General features: G+C 38.7%; 1 protein-coding gene across 1 annotated transcript in view; it reads right to left on the reverse strand.

Annotated features, from left to right (window-relative positions):
* SYTL5 (synaptotagmin like 5) overlaps window positions 1-21,241 on the reverse strand; it is a 64,735-nt gene that overhangs the window by 26,363 nt on the left and 17,131 nt on the right. Inside the window, exons 3-8 of the mRNA XM_037378446.1 lie at window positions 13,355-13,470; window positions 11,837-11,969; window positions 9,830-9,955; window positions 5,187-5,343; window positions 3,507-3,636; window positions 1,563-1,669 (exon numbers count right to left, since the gene is read on the reverse strand). Coding sequence (XP_037234343.1) covers window positions 1,563-1,669; window positions 3,507-3,636; window positions 5,187-5,343; window positions 9,830-9,955; window positions 11,837-11,969; window positions 13,355-13,470 — 769 coding nt within the window. The remainder of the gene's footprint in view (window positions 1-1,562; window positions 1,670-3,506; window positions 3,637-5,186; window positions 5,344-9,829; window positions 9,956-11,836; window positions 11,970-13,354; window positions 13,471-21,241) is intronic.

The raw sequence follows: 21,241 nt of genomic DNA on the forward strand, positions 1-21,241 counted from the left end.
GAAGACTCCTGTGAGTCAAATTACCCTAAAAAATATGGTAACACTAAAGCTAATGAATTAAATCGATCGATTTCATAAGACAGAGCAAGCAAGGATATGGGTAGAATCAGAGATCTATGACCCCTGTTATGAATGCAGTTTAAAAGGGAATTGGCACTCAGATGCCAGAGCAACTGAATCAAGGTTATGCCACAAGAGAGGTCTCTGATGTTTAGCAAAGAAGCTAGAGAGCTGCTGAGATGCAATCTGAAATTTCATCCAGTCAGCAAGAAAGAAAAAGAAAAAAAAAAAGAAAAAAGCCACCTCTGAATAAGAGGAAGACAAAAATCAAAGAACAGAAAACCACTCTGGGCTTGGCATCTCTGACACCTGCCTCAGAGAAATCCCCAAATGATAACTACCACACCCTGTACAATTAGAGCAGAAAACTGATATAAAGATATTTAAAGTCTGTATTTTCTTATTTTACGCTTTTCTTCTGCAATATTTTCCAGCTTCTTAATCAAAACCACATTCTTTTTCTTTATCACAATTATAAAATAAAACACTTATTTTTTGAAGTTTTTCTTCCACAGAAACCTGACATACAGGAAGGTCTTTTTTTATTTCCTTAAAAATTAACACAAACAAAACTGCTGCAGGCAAACTCTGAGTGCTTACAATCCAAGAAACAGCTGGGAATCTCAACATGGTGGTTTCCACCGAGACACAAGTATTAAATGCTACAAGAAGGGGAGACATCTCCCATGGCCAATGCTCTTCTGAGAAGAGCAGATGGTTGGGAAGGACTGTGACATTAGACAAAATCCATAAACCATAACACAGAGGGTTAGGGTTTTTGTAAGCTACAAGCACACATTTGGAAACTTCAGAACAAACCATGATTAGATGAGGAACTATTTAAATGACTCTTCTTTTTTTACCCCTCATGCATATTTAACAAGCTTGGAAATTCTTTTATAGCATTGATGCACATCTGCAACTTGTGTGTTTTGAATATGTGCATAAGAGAAGGGGGAAGTTGTGAATCACTTCAGGAAAAGCAGCCTATAGAATACACAGAAAAAGACATAGAGATGTATGGGAGAAAACAGTGAACAGGAAGAAGAGGCGAGGAACAGTGTCAGAACAGAAAGTTACGGCTTCTTTTGATGAAAATATATATGTGTAAGGGGAAAATCAAAGCCAGACAAAGATTAAAGCCTTTAAAGTATAGTATTTTTCAACATCAAAATTAAAATCTAAGAAAGTATGAATCAACAGAACTTTGGAACATGTGTAATAAATATATAGTGTCTGAAATTTATTTTCAGGCCAGATTTCTTTCACCTGTGAAATCAAAAACCAGCAAAGCAGTAATAATCTGTAACCATGATTATTCATTGGAACCATTCTATAGCAAACATACTCAGAAGATGAAGCTGTTTAAAAACCCATTAAATATCCCTGAGATAATGCTCTGCATTACTTATATTTTACATAGATATACATACAGTGCTGATTTCATAAGTCTGAACAACCAGGATTTCCACCAGATACACATTTGCATGTTTATAACTCACCAGTTCCTGATCTAAGGCACTAGGTACAGATTTGCTTCTTATGCTCAGAGTGTCCTCATTTCCTTCAGAGAGAGATTCACTCAAATCTATCTCAGATCGGCTACGATCTGGAAAATAAAAACAATTTAAAAATTTGCTATAATTTGTACAAAAATATTATGTTCCATCTTCCACACTTTTAAAAGTGTTGTCTCAAACCCAACTGTTTTTTAAGAAAAAAACATCAAAACAGTATTTTAGGTATCTGTCACAAACTCCATGACAACTGAACATCAGTATGATAAATGGAAAAATATGTTTTCTGATACTGCTCAGTCTTCTGGCCAACAATTTTCTCCCTGCACTATTTATCTGCTGTAATTTTCTCCTGTGGATGATACTAGAGATCAAGCTTTTGACTTTCTCTGGTAGGCCCATCAGCCTGGAATATTGTAAAACTCATGGTCCAAGTGTTTGCAGTGATGATCACATCTCCCACCGCCACCAAACTCTCCCCAGTGTCTGCTTCAGAATTAAGCAACTGGGGATGCAGATGGACACAGCAAGTACGTCTGCCATTTCTGGTGCTCCTTGTGCAGAAAGGAGGAGGAAGCAAAAAAGTCTCATGACCTGCACAAGTTTCTTTCAGTACTGCAGACCTCTCATCCACTCTGTAGGCATAAGACATGTTAGATGTCTTGGAGAAAGATTTTCTTAGTCTTCCCCGCACAAATCTTTTCTGTGGCTCTTCCATATTTTGAGAAAGAAAGAGGGGGAAGAGAATACTTCTAGATCCTGCAGGTAGGAATCTGGAAAGTTTTTAATTGTTCATCTTCTACTTGGGCTATAGCTGATGTGATGGGAAAGGTCACTCTCCTGAGCTTAATGGCCTTTGAGATCCTCCAACAAGGAGACAATGAAACGCCTGATGCCCATTCCCAGGTTGCCTGCAATTTTGCTCAGCATCCATCTGCTTTGGTAACACAAGGCCAGTTCTTTTCTGCTAGGAAAACCTTTATTTCATAAGGAGCAGAAATAGAATTTTCACTTCATAAAGAAGTACCAGCCTGTAACACCTCTGCCTGGAGCTGCACTGTACAATGCTCTCAAAGAAACTGAAGCTTTCAAGTCAAAAAATCTAAGGTGAAGAATATTATCTCCTTTGATTAGCTCTGTGGGATATGCCACTAGGTTTCTGCTTTGGAATAAATTCAGCTGAAATTAAGTGAACCCTGCTGTGTTTCAGAAGGCAACTTGTAAGTCTGAACCCACTCTGTCAGCCCTGTAAGACGCTGCCCATGTGCCTGGGAGAAGCAGAAGAGTGCTGGGCACTCCTGCCTCCTGTTGCAGGTAGGAGGAGGAGGAGGAGGAGGATGTCCACCCACTGTGGCCAAGTGGCTCTGACAGCACCTTCCTGTGCAAGCCTCATTTACCTAATAGCTTCCAATGAAATCAGGTAAATTACAGATTACTTGTCTGGTTCAGTGCATCACGTATAAAAATGAAATGACATGACATCTGTAAGGGACTTGTCCTCTGACAGCTCATTGTTTCCCAAATTTGCTTCTGGGCAAAGTAGGTGTGAAATATGGCAGCAGCACAGTAGTATTTTATACCGATTGCAGATAGGTAGTATTTTATACAGCTGACCACACAGAGAATGATTTAACAACATCAATTATGAAATCTTGTAACAATTCCAAGACCATGTGATTTACCTAATACTTACATCATGCCAACATTACTGGGTTTAGGATTAACATTTTTTCAAATGTAAAACTTGTGAAGTAGTATAAACTTGGTTAGTAAAAGGGATGAATTTTCAGAATTAATATGTACAAATTTATGAAACTTACACCTGATCTTTCAATGTGCTTTAAAAACAAAAGGAACAAAGTCACAAGAATAGGAACAATCCTCTGATGAGAAAGGCTGGCAGAAAGAAGGAAAATACTTGATACTTGCCTGATGACAAAGATACCCTAGAAACTGCTATGGAAGGTGTTCCAGATGCTTTCCTACAGTGCTTCTTTACTAAATCTTCAGGCACACTTTCACTTGCTGGAATAATCATGCCATTCTCTAAGCCTGTGTCCTGTGCAATAAGAAAAATGCACATCCCATAAATACAAAAAGTGAGCTTATTCACTATCAGTCTACAAAAGCATGATTTCTATCAGCTCCCAGAACTCCAAAGCTCCTTTAGCATGCACTCTATTACTGAATATATTTAGATTACAATCTAATCTGCTTTGCTTAGCACAGATCATGTATAAAATTTGCACAAAGATGTGATTCATGCGTATATTCTGAATTTGCAACTGAAGAATCAGAGCAGTGGCATCAGGAGTGAAAGGAGGGAAATAAAACACTCAAATTATTAAAAGTTCACTTAGCTTGGAAATTAAAAAAAAAAAAAAGAAGGTAAAACCTATTAGTTTTATACCAGCATAACGATTTCAGCCAGAGTAAAACCAAATGGACTTGAACTAATCAAATTATGCCAGAATAACCCCTCAAATAAAGCCAATATGCTTGATATTATGGCTTTTTGCCTTCCTGTAAAGGAATAGCCAATGACTAACTCCATCTAAATTAAATGGATTGGCCTTTTTCAACCAAATCTAATGCACTTGAAATCCAGTTGGTCTGTGCACCAACAAGAATATAAACGAAACAACAAATATTTTATTTACAGCTCCCCAAACTGCCCTTCATATATACTAATTTATTTTTTATTAGGAAAGGCAATATATTAGACCAAGTATTCGGAAGTTAGAAAAAGACTGATGCACTCAAATGCTCATCTACTGTTTTCTAAACATTAACAGTAAAACGGCATTATGTCCAACTATAAATTTTGCTTTCATTGTACACTTAAGTCACCGCAACTTAGAATAACTCGCTGGTGCAATCATCCTTATTTCTTAAGGAGGGTGACTGAAACGAATTCAGCATGTGCATGTCTGCGCACAGCCAGGCTGCCTGGAAATGGAGAGTGCCTGCTGCTGGTGACATGAACCACATCTTCCTGCTTGTTACAGAGCAGCTGAGGCAGCTAGCTCAGACGTGGCCACCTACACAGCGTGAGGCTTAACAGCAGCTGAGAGGAATCCCACCTCTCGTTTTGATAAAGCACCTAGCACACATTTTGTGATGCACCATAAATTATGCAGAGCCCAATGTCCAAATCCAGAAAAGCCTAAAATCAATATGGCCTGATCTTCTGCAAGTGCTGAGCTTGCCAAGTTTCCCTTCGACTTAGTCAGTGGGAGCGTGCTGGACCCTGCATGCCTGAAAGGCACATCCTCAGTTCACAGCACTTCTTCAAGGCCCTGGTGCACCAAAAATGCTTACTCCCATCCCTTGTGCTTCCCAGTTCAGAATCTGTAACTTATTATGTAGTGCTGGACATTAACAGTGATTTTTAAACAAAAGAAAAATGTCTGCCAAATCAAAGCCACGTCACTGATAGAGCACGACAAATACTGTTCTAGTAGACATCTTCACTGGTCCCTGCAGAATTAACGAAGAAACAAAATCTCCTCCATCAGGCTTGTCCTTTCTCAGCTACAAATCAATTTAACAGGGCAGATACCAGCCAAGTCATCCTCTTTGGTGCCAGCTCTACACCGCTGTACTTACCCTGCTATAATCTGCAGTCATGCTGCGCATGCTGAGCGCCAGAGACCTTGGGAGGGAAGGTGTGGAAACGTTGCCTCTGTTCACAGGACCCACAGCCCCTCTCAGATGGGCTGCAGTGGTCTCTGCATCGCTGCTGTTCAGCAAAGCAGCACTCCCTCTGGGACGGAGAGAAGAGTATTAAAGCATTATTGCTTCGAGCAAACCAAGGCAACCAGCTTAGCAAACCACTGCAAGAAAACAACCATGGTAACAGTTTACTAGAATAGCATTGCCCTGTATGAACTGTGTGATCCGCTGCAAGGGAATGCTCACCTGGAAAGAAAAACAGAGGCAAAAGTGAATTACAATTACTTTATACATACAGGTATTTTCAGCACTTCTACCAGAACTGCAAATAGCCCAAATGGGCAGCTCTTGTCCAGGCTGCAGAAGCTGCATTCATCCACGTTCAGTTTGCACTGCATTCCCATCCCCACAGTCGGTGCAACAACTTGTGTGAACTTCCTAGCAGGCTGCTCCTTGGTTTAAAGGAAAACTACGGTGACAGGACAGTTCCGACCACTTCTGCATCGAATGTTAATGCCAGCACTATCACCACAAAGTCTAAACCCTTGGCTATCAGCTCTCTGTCCTCTACAGAAAAACAGCTTGCTCGCTGTCCTATTTATATTGCAATAATGACTCTTGGCCCAAACTAACCAATTCTTTCGACCAGCTTAGAAAGCTAGGAAAGCTGGACAAGGGTTTTTTTGCCAGGTTTCATGTTTGTAAAAGTGACAAAAAAGCATTTGTGATCAACATACCAGAACCCAATTGCTGTCTAGTACTACAATGGGCAGAAATTTTTCCATGGGACATTTTCTATTAGAAAATACTGATTAGTCCATGTGAACACTGAGTGTGAGAAAGGGTATGCTGTTGCACTTTTTGTGACCTTTTTGAACAATGAAGATTATTTTTGCAAGTATTGCAAAACATTTCCAGTTAAAGTTCTACTTTCATTTGAAATCTGATTTGCAGTAAAAATACAAGTTCTTGGCTGATCTATTCTTTCTCCAGAAACATCAGTTCAAACTTCTTAATTTTTCTTTACAGCTCAGAGAAATCTCAAAAAGTCTTGCAGGACAGTAACAGTTCTGCATATAATCCTCCTTACTGCCTTAAAAAAATAATTACTGGTAAATAGGAATTGATAAAGGAATTGTACCCTTTTCATATGGAAAATACAGTGTCTGAGGAAAACAGTAGTGCAAATTTACTGGAGAAATGTTTTGGAACTTACAGCATATTTTCAGCCAAAAGAGGCTTGCTTAATAAATATTTCAGATTTGCAGACATCTTCATTGTACTGGATAGGAGCTGAATTTGACCTTCACTTGGTTTAGGGTGGCATATCATGTTTAGAGTAAGTGCAGTAAAAATCTTCTCTACTACAATGGAAATTTTAATCAGAACTACTGTTGAACTGAGAAAAAAACACTCTGAAACACAACATCTCCTGTCTCACCACTACATTGAGCAGTGAGCACAGGCTCTGAATCCATGTTGGTGGAGTTATTGAAAACAAGGAAAACAAAGGAAAACTCTGAACACCAGGACTGTCTACGAATGTTGTGCAACCCCATTTTTGTCTTTTATTGAGCATATGGTAACATTTTTAACCATTACTATCTAATTTTGTACATTGGAAACAGTAGATAATGCATAATAAACATGCTCTTATGCATGTGCACTTCATATACACACACTACTACTTTTTAATTTGATGAGCTAGTGATCAACAAATCCTACTAAACGTGTTGTGGTTGAATTTTAGTCCTAGCTGTTCCCACAAAGATGTGTCTTTGCTGCTGCAAAGTCAGAAAAATCAAGGTTACTGGCTGTCATCTATATTTTATCAAAGCTATCAGACTTAGATGCACACACCTTAATTTCCAAATCTGCTAGTGTATGGAAAGCAGCCAAAATGTAGAAAAACTGGATTTTTATTGCATGTCACACCACTTTTGATGGATTGTTGTGACTTCCCATTACAAAAAATGTTGTTACAGATATTTTTTTTCCCTCACTGTGTAAACTAATGTAAATCAAGAGAAGTGTTCAGAAGCAATAGCAGGCTGGAATAAAAGATTGAAAAACATGTTACAAGGGGTTCTGCAGGGGTCATCAGTCAGACTGAGCACTTGCACATTGAACGTGCTAAACAGACCTCTTCTGTACTTTGCCCTTACTTCAGTTGCTATTAGAGAGAGGTTCAACACATTTTATACAAACATTAAGTAGACAACAAATAAAAGATGTTGTTACAAGGTGACTATGCCAGGCACTTCCATGTGGTACACAAGACCTCAGTACAATAGGGGAGTGTGCCTGTGTAGATGAACCTGAAATGCCTATATTATTTCCCCTGGAAGTATCCCGATGCAGCCTCCCAGTTTGGTCAGCTGCAAAATCAGTAAACGTTTTTACTGGAATAGAAATGAACCAGCTGAAGAGATGAACTCATCGCTTGGGACTCTCCTGTTGACAGCTCAGTACCTCTTCTTTTAAACAAAATTGTTTAGAAAGAATAAAATTTCTCTCTTGGTTTCCCTGCTGGTAGGTGAAATGTTACCAGTTTTGGCAATGTAGCTAAAAAGATGAGGGCAATTACAAAAATCAGAAATATGCAGGAAAGTCTAGGACAGCTACAGTGTCACAAGCTGTTATATTCTTTTAATTTGAAACTTGAAACAATTATGGAGGGTAGTCTGGGAAGCTTTGCTATTAATTTTTTAATAATTACTACTCAGTTTTCTAAATTAGCAACAGATGAACTAAAGCAAACATCCTCAGATACATAATTAAGTATTTAACTATGCATACAAGACAGGAATTTTCATCCCTCTACTAAGAAATGTAAGCTGCTCCTCAATCCTCCCACAAACTAATATTTAGAAAGTGCCACGTCTTCCATAGACAGTAGAATAATTCAGCTTCCCCCACCCCCCAGAATAAAACATGTCCTGGCAATGCAGCCAGGTTACTATGTACTTTGACAAAAGACACCGATTTGGCCAGGAGAGGATGAGATGACAGGTAGTGAAGGAACCTGCTATAACTACCTCATACCCCTAATTTAATAAATCCCACACCCTGGCTCTGGGCAAAAGCTAGAAATGGATGATTTATGTGAAAGTCAAGCAAAGCAAATCAAACATAAAGGTTATTTTTATTGACTATTTCATTCTATCCTTCTATGTCTGTATGCAAAGCTTGTATCAGGTACTGAATTCTACCACATGGACAAAATTATTTTGCTTCATTTATGGTTAACTACATGATAACTTTCTTGCAGTCTAGCACATCAAAACAGCCACAGAGATCTCTCACAAGCATCCTTTTTGTCCTTATTTTGTTAAATTCTTAGAGAAATCTGCATAACCTTAGTGTTAAGCAGCCCAGACACCAGATTCCTGAGGTTTTGTCTCAGATCCTTCACTCATCTCTATTCAATGAAAAGCAAAACAAATCCAGAAAAACAGCAAAAAAATACTACTCCTGGTCTCATAAAAGTTGGGTAGGCATCTGGCTAGATACAGAAGGCCTAATTAGCTTAGTCAAAAAAAAAACCACCAACCCAAACCCTTAGTAACCTGCGTATGAATTAAAGAAGAAAACCAGCTATAAAGCTGATTCAGCTAGTATGTATGGCAGCATCAGAGGAAAAAAAAATTAAAAAATCAAATTGCCAACTTTCAAGAAGATTGTCATCATCAACTTGGGGCATGTTGCAGAATGTCCAGCAAATGGGGTTTTGAATTGTAGGTAACAAAGGGAAGCAAGCTCTTGCTTAAACAAGAAGGCTCATCTGTGGGTGAATTAAACTTCACGATGTTCATTTTACCTGATATCCTGTGTTCCTATATATCTATTTGGAGTCTCCCAGAATCACTGATTTAGAGCTAGAAATCTCTATTTGATCTCACAGCAAATTATTATAATTTTTCAATCCAGATTGTAAAATTTCTAGGTGTGTGCACCTGAGAAAAGAATGCGGGTCTACACCCAGTATAGACTATTCAACTGAACAAGAAAAATGTGAGCTATTTTTTGCTTCATTTTGGAGGTGGGACCTGAGAATAATATTGCACTTGGCATTTTATAATGCCATCAGAGGCAATAACTGAGATGTCTTAAGCCCAGAAGAATAAATGGAATTTTATTAGAAATAACTGGGACAATAATCATGGAAAAGAAGGGCAAACAGAGCCTTTGAAGAAGAAAATATAAATTACAATCAATTAACATGTCATTACTGACAAAACACTTTGGAACAAAGGGCCTCAGTTCTGTAACATGAACACAGTTCATCAATTAAAGGCCTCAAAAACCAAAGGAGATTGTACCAACAACAATCACCAGCTGAACACAAGGAGAGAAAAGGAAGATAGATGGAGATAATTTTTAGGGGGGTTGGGTAGGGATTTTTTTGTTAGTTTTGTTTTTTGATTTTTTGTTGTGGTTTGTTTTTTTTTAATCATAAGCTCTGCTTCTCAGCTACTACTGAAGCTGAGCATTCAAAAACACAACGCAACGCAGAGGACTGGCACACACCCTTAGGTCCATCCCGGCATGAGCTTTACCACATTTCTGCTCCTCACCTCTCAGAGCAAGGTGTTGACTTGCCACTGCGCAGACTTTGGGTTTCAGCTTCTGAGCCCGTGTTTCTTTCACCTTCATCCTTTGCATTTGTAATTTCTCCTTTGGTAACCACCCTAATTACCTTCCTGATGAAACAAGCAATAAAAGATTTTAAAAGTTGTAAGGTTTTTTCCCAGGAAACAGCAGCCTGACTGCAATATCATGGCATGTGCATTTTATTAATTTAATCTGTCTGACCTATGGACAACTCTGAATACAAAGGTCAATAGAGCACCAAATCTGGTTATTAAACTGATTCATATGAACAAAAAAAGCATCATATTTGCTATAAACTGCTTTTTAAGACACAATTATTAAAAAATCCCTCCTACTCGACATGGGCACTTCGAGCTTTGAACAAGAAGTGTCTTTTATGAAAATTCCCCTCTGTCCTTTTTTTTTTGCAGTTTATACACAGCAAATTACTTTTTACTAAGTACGTGTCTTTTCCCTTAGCAAATTACACTATATGTATTTTCTCTTCAAGATTGCTTCGCAATTTCTAGAATTATATGTATCAATTCCCCAAACACTCTGTTTCCCAAAAACATAGCATCACCCCCTTACCCTGCAACGTGTGGCCTAAAAAGACAGAAATGAAAGCAATGAAATAAAGTTTTGAAAAGTAGCAGTATTCTTCACAGACTTACAAACAACAATAGATTGTTAAGTCATCCCATGACACTAAGTGTCAGCAGCAGTTGGCCACAAAATAGCTTTGCTAAAACAAATCCACTCATAAGATATATGAATGTGGAACCTTAGGAAGAAAGGAACAAGGAAAGAGGAGGAGGAATAATGAACTACTTGGAAGCAAGCCTAATTCTTGTAGGATTAGATTTCCTTTATGGGGAGTGTCACCACCAGAAAACATTTCAGACCACAAACTGAAAAAAGTCTGAACACCACTAAAATAAACAGACAATTATAAAAAATAATTATTCCTCATAGGGGAATATGACTAATAGATTTGCACAAAGGATTTAAATTGAACGAGGATTAGAAAAGTAAACTTCAATGCACTTTTAATATAGCTACCAATTAGCATGATTTATAGCAACATCTAAGTCCTGTTCTACTAGACTCCCTAAGCTGGTTCTTTCTTCACCTTAATTTGAGAAGCCAGAGGCATTCTGATGCTCTTTTCCCCAATATTAAAGAGAGATAAATCATTCATGTTAACTTCTGGAGTCACTGGAATAAGTAATTCCATACTCAGCTCTCCTCAGAAGTAAAAAAAAACCTGTAGAAAGCTACCTACCCTATATTTAAGACCCATAACAAAATGTCTTTTGTCTTCCAACAGAAACAAAGTTTTCCAATGATATGGAAACAATGTTATGAATGTTCATCTGATTTTTCTTCCCACTCGCCCAATAGCCTCAAGTTAGGCCCAGATACCACTCGTGCAGCCCTAGAGTGAATGTATCTGTCCATGTCCCCTGAGAGTAAGTAAGAACTCCTCTAAGGGCATAGCCAAAATTGGGTTACACGTGTCACAGACTGCAAGATGACCAGCAACATACCTGTTTATTCATTGTCACACAGAGAAAAGGGGCACTGCTTGACTGTTAAATTGCATTTGCTATGGAAGCTAAAGGAAAATTGACTTGTTAGCAGAAACAACTAGTATACATAAAAACCAGGTCCTCCAAATACTACTTTTTGCATTTGCTTCTTCAGCGAGCCTGCCTTTAGGGACACACTGTTACTTCCGAGTATAAACAAGAAAAATCCAGGAGTAAAATTGCCTTTTTTCTGCTACCTTTATAGCTGAAGAGTAATTACTGCTGCAATTCCTAGGAAACAGCAGTCTAATTATAGTAAGTATGCTTTTAAACGAAGGCTGTTTCTAACCCTGGGAAGTTTGAGACTGATGTGGAACACTGGAGGAACTCAAAAGAAAATCCATCCAACCATCTGCAGCTGTTACCCGATTTACCAGTTTCCCAAAGAAAAGGTTTTACCCTATCTTTCTAGGTCCACTGAAGATTGATTTATGCCCATTTGTGGAGCAGACTGATCCATCTGGCCTTTTTTCTTCATTCTCTTGGGGTTGATCTTTAAATGTTCTTCCTTCATCCTTACTGGAAACTGTGTCTTCATGGGAGGAGGAAGGAACAAAAAAGTTAATGTTTGCACAAAAAATGCAGCATATGTCAAACAACCTAGAAAAATAGGTTTTCCATTTTTCAATATTAGATAAAACCAATGCTAGTGTCATGAAAAAAATTGGGGGGTTCTTTGGCTTTTCCTTTTGAAAAAGGGAACAAACCTTTAAATAGCTTGAAATGTTTCTCATTATCATCTCTTGTCTTTAACTACACTTCCAAATTTATCACTGACATCATTTACTAGACAAACGACCTGAAATATAATTTTGTGGCATACTGTATTTCCTGTGTTAAATGAAACAATGCTTTCCTAATTACATTGTTCAACTAGGAGCAAGGTGTGGGAAAAATGGCTTAAATGCATTTTAATATACCTATCAAATAACAAAGTAACAAATCACAAAATACCCAGTTTGACAGGCTGCATAATATCAAAACCCAAAGACCATTAAGATATTTGCTGGTCTGACAGCTTCCGAAGCACAGCAATATTGGCAAGATCAGCGTTTTGCCAAGCAGTGTATTTGCAGCAGGCATTTTTCCAATGACAGTAAATACAGTCCCTCCCCCTACAAAATAACCATGCCCATCACCTTCCTACTGAAACTGATAAATGCTACATCTGAAAACAGACTACGTCAGTAACAGCTTCTGTGTGCAGAGTAATGTAGTTAAGTGAAGACAGAAGTATCAGCATTCAGGCAAAACTCCTGTTTTTTAAACCAGTGACCCTGTGATACCATGCAAGGTACCATCAGCAGCTTGCAGACATGGTACTTTTGCTGTGCAGGGTCAAGACAGCCAAACTGGTTACTGTACGTAAAAGTGCAGGTGCAATTTACTGGAGGCAAAAGGAAAGTCAAGAGAGAATTGAGAAGTACCAAGTAGTCTGGAGGATGCCCATGTTCCAGCATACAGCACAGGAGTTAGCATTTATCTTTCTTATTCAGAGTTGAAGAAGAAAAATGGAATACCTTTTACATACCACCATCACAAATAAGAGAGCTACAGTAAAAAAATGGCTGGTTTTAGATCTCTGCATACAGACAAACTTTCTGGCAGAAACTGAGAATGAACTTTTAGAGCCTCAGCTGCTGGCTTTGCAGCTGAATAATACTGTCCACCTGTTTGGACAGTGATATTTTAAGTAGCTCTTTACACAGAAATATTTATTCACCTTACCTTTCATATATATTAATCATTCACAAGTCACTGCACAGTAATACCCAAATATGAAATCAATTAAGATTAAAATGCTAATTATACTTACATATTCAACAGTGGAGAATAAAATACAATACAAGTCAAACACTCTGGAAACAAGATTTGAATGTATTAAGCAAGAGCCTATCTGTCTCTTGTGGTCCCTACCTGGGAATCTGCGTAAGATAGACTGTCTGACAACATCAGTTCCAAGAAGATTTGATTGTTTGAAGCGCTTTGCTCTCTCTTCGAAAAACCATTCTCCTGTGACTATCCGTAGCTGTCTATATGAGGGGAAAGAAAAAAGTCAGAGATATATGTTCATTAACAAATTTGGCCAACCAAAACTCCTGCTTAAACCTTTAGGTCATCATCCAGCCATCAGGCTCACAAACTCTGGACAACATTTGCACAGTTCAAAATAAAAAGTGAAAAGATAGATTGCAAAGCTTGGGACAGCAGGGCATGTAGCAGAAAAATATCATCTTGCTTTGTGAATGAAAAACAATTTTCAGTACACAAATTCAGTTCGCAAAAAACTACCAAATTTCTGTAGAAAACACGTAATATACCATCTCCCTAGTCCTTTAGATAGTGAACTACTCAACCTCACAGTTTTCAATATCTCTTAAAATCTGCAAGAAATGTAGAAACAACAGTGGATGGAGGGAGACCCCCCCCACCCCCCAGCTCCTGCCAGCCATGTCAGCAGTTCATGGACTTACACACATATATATTTATATAACCTATATATAGGTTGCTGCAGGCCTATATATATTTTTCATCTCTGAGTTTCATATGCTGCCACTATACGTAGTTTCTTCACATGACAATGCTGTTATGAATTAGCTATGTGTCAGAGGTTCAGAGCAATGAATTTTTGTCTTTGTACTGTTCTGGATAACGCTGCTTGTTCTGGTTTCAATTCTCTTAGCTGACCTAACCAGCATTGCTGTTTTCCATAGGTATATTTTTATGCTGATCATTAGCCTTTTCCTGAATCGGTTTCATTATGGTCAAGCATCACCATCTCTAGTTCCTCACTACATACAGTTGATGGCAAAAAGCTACTAATCATGAATACTCAAATAAAAAGCAAATAAACAAACTAAAAAAAAAAACCAAAAAATTTTAAAACTGATCTAGCTCCAGACATGTTCCTGCTTACTGTTCAATAAGGAAACTTAATTTCAAACCCATACCAAAAAAGAAATCATCTAGTCTCTTGGGCGTGAAAATTACTACAGATGTATTTAGAGCACTGATCAATATCTTCACTATTAAATTACTTTTGAGTCATGCCTGAATGGAGAGTCTTACTTGAGAAAATACTAAAAATCACAGAATAGGATCCTGCCATTGGTAAAAAGACCCTAACATCACCAGTTCTTCCTAACCTACTAATGAATCATGCACCTTTGCATGAGTCATTAAAAAAAAAAAAATCAAAATCCAAAACATGCCCACAAGCATAGAAATTAAAGATTATTGCCTTATCTTGTTGTTGCAGACTACTACTGACAAAACCCTCTATAATTCATCACCACAATCCATCATTATGCGAGGCATTAACAAAATCTCTACGTTTCCGCTCAGAATTTTAAAATTACTATTGTTAGACACAAACACTGGAAAGGATTCACTGCATTAGAATCTATGCACAGTCCGGCTAGTGTGAAAAACATTTTTTCTTTGAATGTGTATTTTCACAATTCATTTACAGCAGGCACTTCTCTGTGCAGTTATTTTTATACCAAGATTTACAGCAAGTTTAATATTTTCTATCAAACCATAAACCTTTCAGGCCTTTGACTACACCATCATATTCCACTGCAATATAAATTATGTATCACATTGCAATATGAACTGCATGGTTCATTCATTTTTTTTCCCCCTCAGTTACTCCCAGGTTTGACCATAGAACTCCACAAGTGCCATTTTCCTCTTGGATGGAGATTTTACTCATCTCCAGTATCTTACCAGTAATGTTTAACTTGATCAAGGCCAGACAGGGCACTCCCCACCTCACTACCCAGATAAGCACCTTCACACTCCTCCAAGCACAGGACAACCTGAAGGAGATGACATGACCTACCCTAGGGTTCCAGCAGTGGGAGGGGGAGCTGCCCCATGCAAAGCTACAGGCTCTTACAAGCAAAAACTTGCAATTATTTCCACACCTGACCCCAGCTTGTGCCACCTGCCTGGGCTGCTGCAGTTCATGGAGGGGCAGCCCAGCCCTCTGCTACGGGGTCCCCATGGAGCCATCTCCTACTTCTTCTAGCCAGATGTGAACAGCGATGAGGGAAAGAAAACCTGTCTGGTACCGTCTGATTCACTAGTGCCCAGAGGACCTCAGCCTGGGCAGGACAGTAGCTGAGACCAGTGTGTCTGCTTGTTTTACCATATATTAGTCTTATAATCTGATGTGGAGATTCAGCCCTGCAGTAGCAAGACCAAGGGCTCAAGGAGGAGCATGGGCCCTGGAGTGATCAAAGGAGCTGCAGCTAAGGGATAGATGGTTGGGGCAGCTGTGGGAGGAAGCCAGGAAGGAAGAGGATGGAGGGCTGCTGGGCTGTGCAAGGAAGGATCAGTGGCAGTGCTGCTGGTGGAGGGAGGAGGTCCTCCCCCAGCATCCTTCCCTGGGAAAGAGCCTTCCTCTGCTCCTCCACTTCACTGTGGTACAATATAGGTCACCCGCAAGCTTAGAGCTCACCATCAGTCTCCCTCTCTCCATCCCCACTCCATCCCATGCCATTTGAACAACATCTCCTACACCTCCCCTCTGGGACCAAAGCAGGCTGCAAGATGGGAAGGTCTGGCACCAGGCTGGGAGTGAGGAAGGATTACTGTGCAGAAGGACTTTCTCTTGCTCTTGTCATCTCCTTGTAGTAGTAGCTGCTAGCCCCATACTCATCTTCCTCGCAGCTGCATAAAGCTGTGCAGGGAAGAGATAGGTTAGTCTGGGCAACAACAGTTGACCCCTGTATGTTCTGGCAAAGGATAAATAAGCAACCTACTTCTCTTAATAATCTCTCTCTGCAGACTGTAACCTGCCACCATTAAATACCCCCTAATTACGTAGCTGGTGCCCTCTTACTTGGCCAAGGAAGTTCAGGATCATTGCCGTGTGCTCTGGCAAACACAAACTGGACCCCCAAAGAAAGGGGAGGATGCGATCAAACCCTTTTGCAGGCACAAGTGGGCAAGGGAGCATGACAGCCACTACAGTGATGGAGCTGAACAGTGTGCTGGTTCAGCTAATGATGGCAAACTGAATTGCCCATCTCATTCATCAGACTGACCTTATTAAGCAGTAATAAGATCCATATTTTAAAGTGAGGTGCCAACTCCTTGGCAGGGCTACTTTGAGGATGCCCACACCCATTCTGCTCTGATTTCACGAAGAGAACCAGGTTTGAGGTAAAACACAGACAACTCCCTCAAGTGAGGCATGAAACACAGCAAATAAAGGGAGTATGGCCTTGTCTTAGTCAAATGTTTCACTTCTCTAGCCAATCCTGTTATCCACAGCAAAAGGGAAAAAGCCAACAGCTATCAATAACCACCCATTGCAAGCATCGCGTGAAAGAAATCGAGAGGCCTCAGCTTTCACTTCAGACCTTCATCCTTCTTATCACCAATGTTGCTGTCAATGTTGGGATCCTTCAGCTGGCAGCCCTCTTCAGCAAAAACATCCTTACCCAGCAGATCACCTCTACAAAAAATATCACGTTCTAAAGAAATCAGGGAAAACTACTAAGCTTTGCAGCTTTGATTTTCTAGGGCGCTAGTATTAGATGTTTTTTCACGTGTACTGAACAATTCACACGAAGACTAGTGTTCACGTTAGCTTAATCATTCATACATGTCAGGAGCACCTATTAAAATAATTTTTGTTCTACACAGAAATAGAAATGAATTCAGATTAAATGATCGCCTAAGTCTCTGACTTGAAGTTTGAATTTCTTAATTGCATTTGACATTCTGAATCAAAAATTGAAAAGCGAGACCTAAACAGTCTTATAATAACTTTATTTTCATGCATTTATAATTATGACAAGGGGAGACTACCTTTCCTACTGATATAGTACATCTTTCTTCTATTTCTGATGCAGGACTTAAATGAACTCTTCCCATCTAAATACCTGTTTCAGTGGCAAAAGAAGCAAGGGCATTTACTCAACAGTACATCAAATCAGTGCTTTCAGGTCTGGGTTTTGCTGGTTTTAAAATGGGTCCAAGGTCTATACTGACTAAAAATCACAGTATGTGCATGCATTTTCTTAACTTTCTTTTCTCAGCACGTAGCATACACAAAGTAAAAAATAAGTATGTGTTCGACCAAAGCAGTGTTTAGATTGGCCTTCTAAGGTGTGCAACAGATGCTGAATCCAGTAGCTTTAGAAAGAAGGAAGACTGTTATGAATTGTAATAGCAGCAATTTTTGCATGATTGCTCTTTCCTATACTCAAAATGGCTAGGAAAACTGTAAAGAAAAATCACGTGCAAGTAGCTAGGTTTAGTACTAAATACCTTAGGTATCTGCTAAAGTCCTCATACATTAATTACTGATCCACCTACTCATGTCTTCCTGTGAGAGGGAGTACATCATGGTTCCGTGCTCCTTCTCCCTCTATGATCCCATACTAAATGGATTAACCTCACTAAGACGCTGTTTAGTTTACAAATGGAACATAACCTGTGGCCTATCCCTGCCAAAAACTCAGCCTGTTATTTTCCACTCTCATTTTTGCAAGACATTTCATGATTAAATGCCCAACTATAAAAATTCCATTTAAGATGGAAAGTCTCAATTGTTACTTTCAATCATTTATTTGGGGAAAAAAACCCAGATTGGTAAAACAGTTTCACTATCCATTTGGTCATCCAGCCTAACCCGCATTCACAGCAGAGGGAAGAGATTTAGCCTAGCTTCCTTTCCCTCTCCTGTTCCTCAAGTTACCTTACTTTCACCTTGGGAGAAAAATCTGGAAAAAATGCCAAGACCAAAGGCTGAATAAAATGCAGTCTATACATGAACATACCAAAACATACACACTCATCTTTGTATGTATTCAATTCCATACAGTATTTCTGTAACATAAATTAACTCCAGAGAATTTTTATTATGTTGTGAGGCTATTAAATAGAAAAATTTGACCCAGTTAAAAGAAGGCAAACTTGCTTAGAAATTTCTAAAATAAAAAGAAATTATAAGAAATCTGAAAAGCATTTGCATACTAAAACATTTGAAATGCCCTTATTTTTAGGCTCCTAATGGGAATAAATGTTACTAAGGTACTGATGAATTTTCATGACACTTCAAGACAACACAATTATTTCAAAGATGAACAAAAATTTCTCATTACTGTTTTGTTCTGCTGTAATAACTTGGGCCACCGAGGCTGAAGAACTCAATCAAAATGAAGGCATTGTTTGCAGATATCTAGACACATTCGTAATAAGAAACACAGACAGCACCAAGATGCAAAATCAGCTTGTCAGCAGGCTGCTTGAAGAACTTGATTTCCCTCAACCTATTGATCATTTTAGATGCAGAATTTTAAGCACATTTTAAGAAGATTCAGGGGGGAAAAGTAACCTTAATGGAAAGGTTTTCTTTTAGCAACTATGTTTGAAAGTTCCTGATGACATCAGTTCCCTGTATGCAGGGAATGGAGCAGAAAGCTTCCACTTTCATCAAGTGCATTGCTACATTCACTTCATCAAATACTACAACAATGTGACCATCAAACAGTTGCATAAAAACTGTTTTGGTCTGCCCTCAGTAACTGCAGAACTAAGAATTTGGCAGAAGACTTAGCTCTAACCCTTCCTGACCTTTAAATGCTTTATATTGCAGCTTTGTATTCTAGCTGGTAATAACTCCCATGGGGAAAAAAAAATCTACTAACTTTCTCTTTAGGGACATTCAAGGGCAATATCCTTTTCCAGTAACTGTAAATTTTAAGACAATTTATATGTAAACCTCAGTTCGTTACACTTAAAAATACTGTTGAACATCTTTCACTATTGACATTTAAATGTCTTTCCTCAAATTTGCTAATTCTCTCTTTGAAAGTGTTTTAGAATGCAATTGATATGTTGTGATGAGCTTCCCCATCACCAGAAGCAAGTCTTTGGAGAAATGGCAGATGAAATGGCTTAAAGATTATTTTGGAGGTGAGAAGTCAGAGTCACTTGTTGCCAGATGATGTTCTTGACAGATGAACAGACAGATTGTATTATTAAATAAACTGATATCTCACCCCTACAGCTACGATCAGGCTACCATGTGATTTTTTAAAAATTTGTTCAGAAAACAATATCCTTAACAAATCCTTTCACTATATCCTTAACAAATGAACATCTTGAAATTACCTCCTCAGGTCAAAGTCAGCCTACTTGTAGTTTGTCACCATTGGTTTTTTTGATTTTTTGGTAGCTGGGCATAAACCCACCATAAATGTTAAAGCAATGATAACATTTGATCCCAGGCTATGTGACAGAATGTCCTTCTGCTGTACTAAAGGTATCCCAAACTCCTATGCTATAAGTGGACAGGCTCAGAAGGAAGGAAAGGTCAAAATGCGTGAAATGAATCACCAGGCAGAAGTTGGCTGATATTACCTGTATTTTCTTTTATTGACACAAGAAGTTCTTTGTTTCAGCAATTAGTTTGGGTTATCTGTGTAATTCAAGGAGTTCCTGCAGTAATTTCTGTAATACTTGTCAACCTCTCTTTGAAGGAACATACTCAACACCCAGTACCAGACCCGCTTCGCTGACACCAGATGTAATGCAGTAGGCTTTCCAACAGTTCTGAAAAACTTGCTTCTGAACATATTCCTGCAGGTATAATTGATGACTATATAACAGGACTTGTACAGGTTACTACTATCACCATCTCCTCCAGTGGCACTTAATAGGCATTTCTGAGGATAATTTTGGGAGAACAGACAAGAAGTAGCATATCACCAAGACCAGACAAAAAACAGTACAGCACCAAAACTGGGAAGAGTTCATGAAGGCCACTTAAGGGTCTCACAGTATGTATGACAACATACATATACATTATAACAGCATAACCTGGCTCTGAAAATGGAACAGCATAGCAGGTGCCAGAGTCATTACAGATACGGACATTAACCTAGCCTCACTCAGAGAGGTTCAGGTTGCTAAAAGAAAAGGAGAAGGGGGAAAAAAAAAAGTTTCCTAACACTTTTTGCAAAGCCACTAGTGTGATGAAACAATCCAATTTGACAGACACAAACACTTTATGCAGATCAATGCTACAGAGCTAAAAGATTTTTCCCCTTCTCTTGCCTTTTGTTTGCTACTTATACAGCACAACTGTCTCTTAACTCTGGATTCCTATTTTCTTTTCCTTGTCTACTGCCTTTTAATCTTGCCAAAGACTATTTGCATTAACTTAACCAGCTCCTCCTTCAAATGTAATTCAAAAAGCCTAAAAATCCCGATTATCCCTGCATTTCTCACTTGAGAGAGAGGAAAGCAGAACTGAATGAATTTAAATTAGAACTATGCACAGTGATTTCACTGAAATACCTATCTCAAACTTCTATCTCTAGGCTGCCCACACAGAAGATATCATCTCTGTGTACTCCCAGCAGCATAAAAGGCATTTTACAGATCATTAACTGTCACTACAGTCCTGCAAAAACACTGCATAGGAACAAAAAGGAAAAGAGATATTTTAATTTAATATAGATACCCAACCTCTACAAAACTTTAGCACTTGCCAAGTCTAGCACTTTGCAAGCAAATTATACCACAGTTTGTCAGAACAAAGGCAGGCTTCAACCAGAATTAATTTCCAAGATGACTGCTAAGACCACTTCTTGGCGTACAGAATTGCAGCACAATCACAAGTAGATGTGGCATATGTTTTGAGAAGTTATATCACTTCATCCATCTTTTAGCCCCAAAACAGGATCATCTTTACTCATATCATTCCATGATATGAGATCTCTCATGAGAGAGGTTTATCCAACCTGTTTTTAAAACAAGATTCTGCATCCTTTCCAAGTT

This window comes from Falco rusticolus, chromosome 2, assembly GCF_015220075.1.
Source record: "Falco rusticolus isolate bFalRus1 chromosome 2, bFalRus1.pri, whole genome shotgun sequence".
Classification (NCBI taxonomy): domain Eukaryota; kingdom Metazoa; phylum Chordata; class Aves; order Falconiformes; family Falconidae; genus Falco; species Falco rusticolus.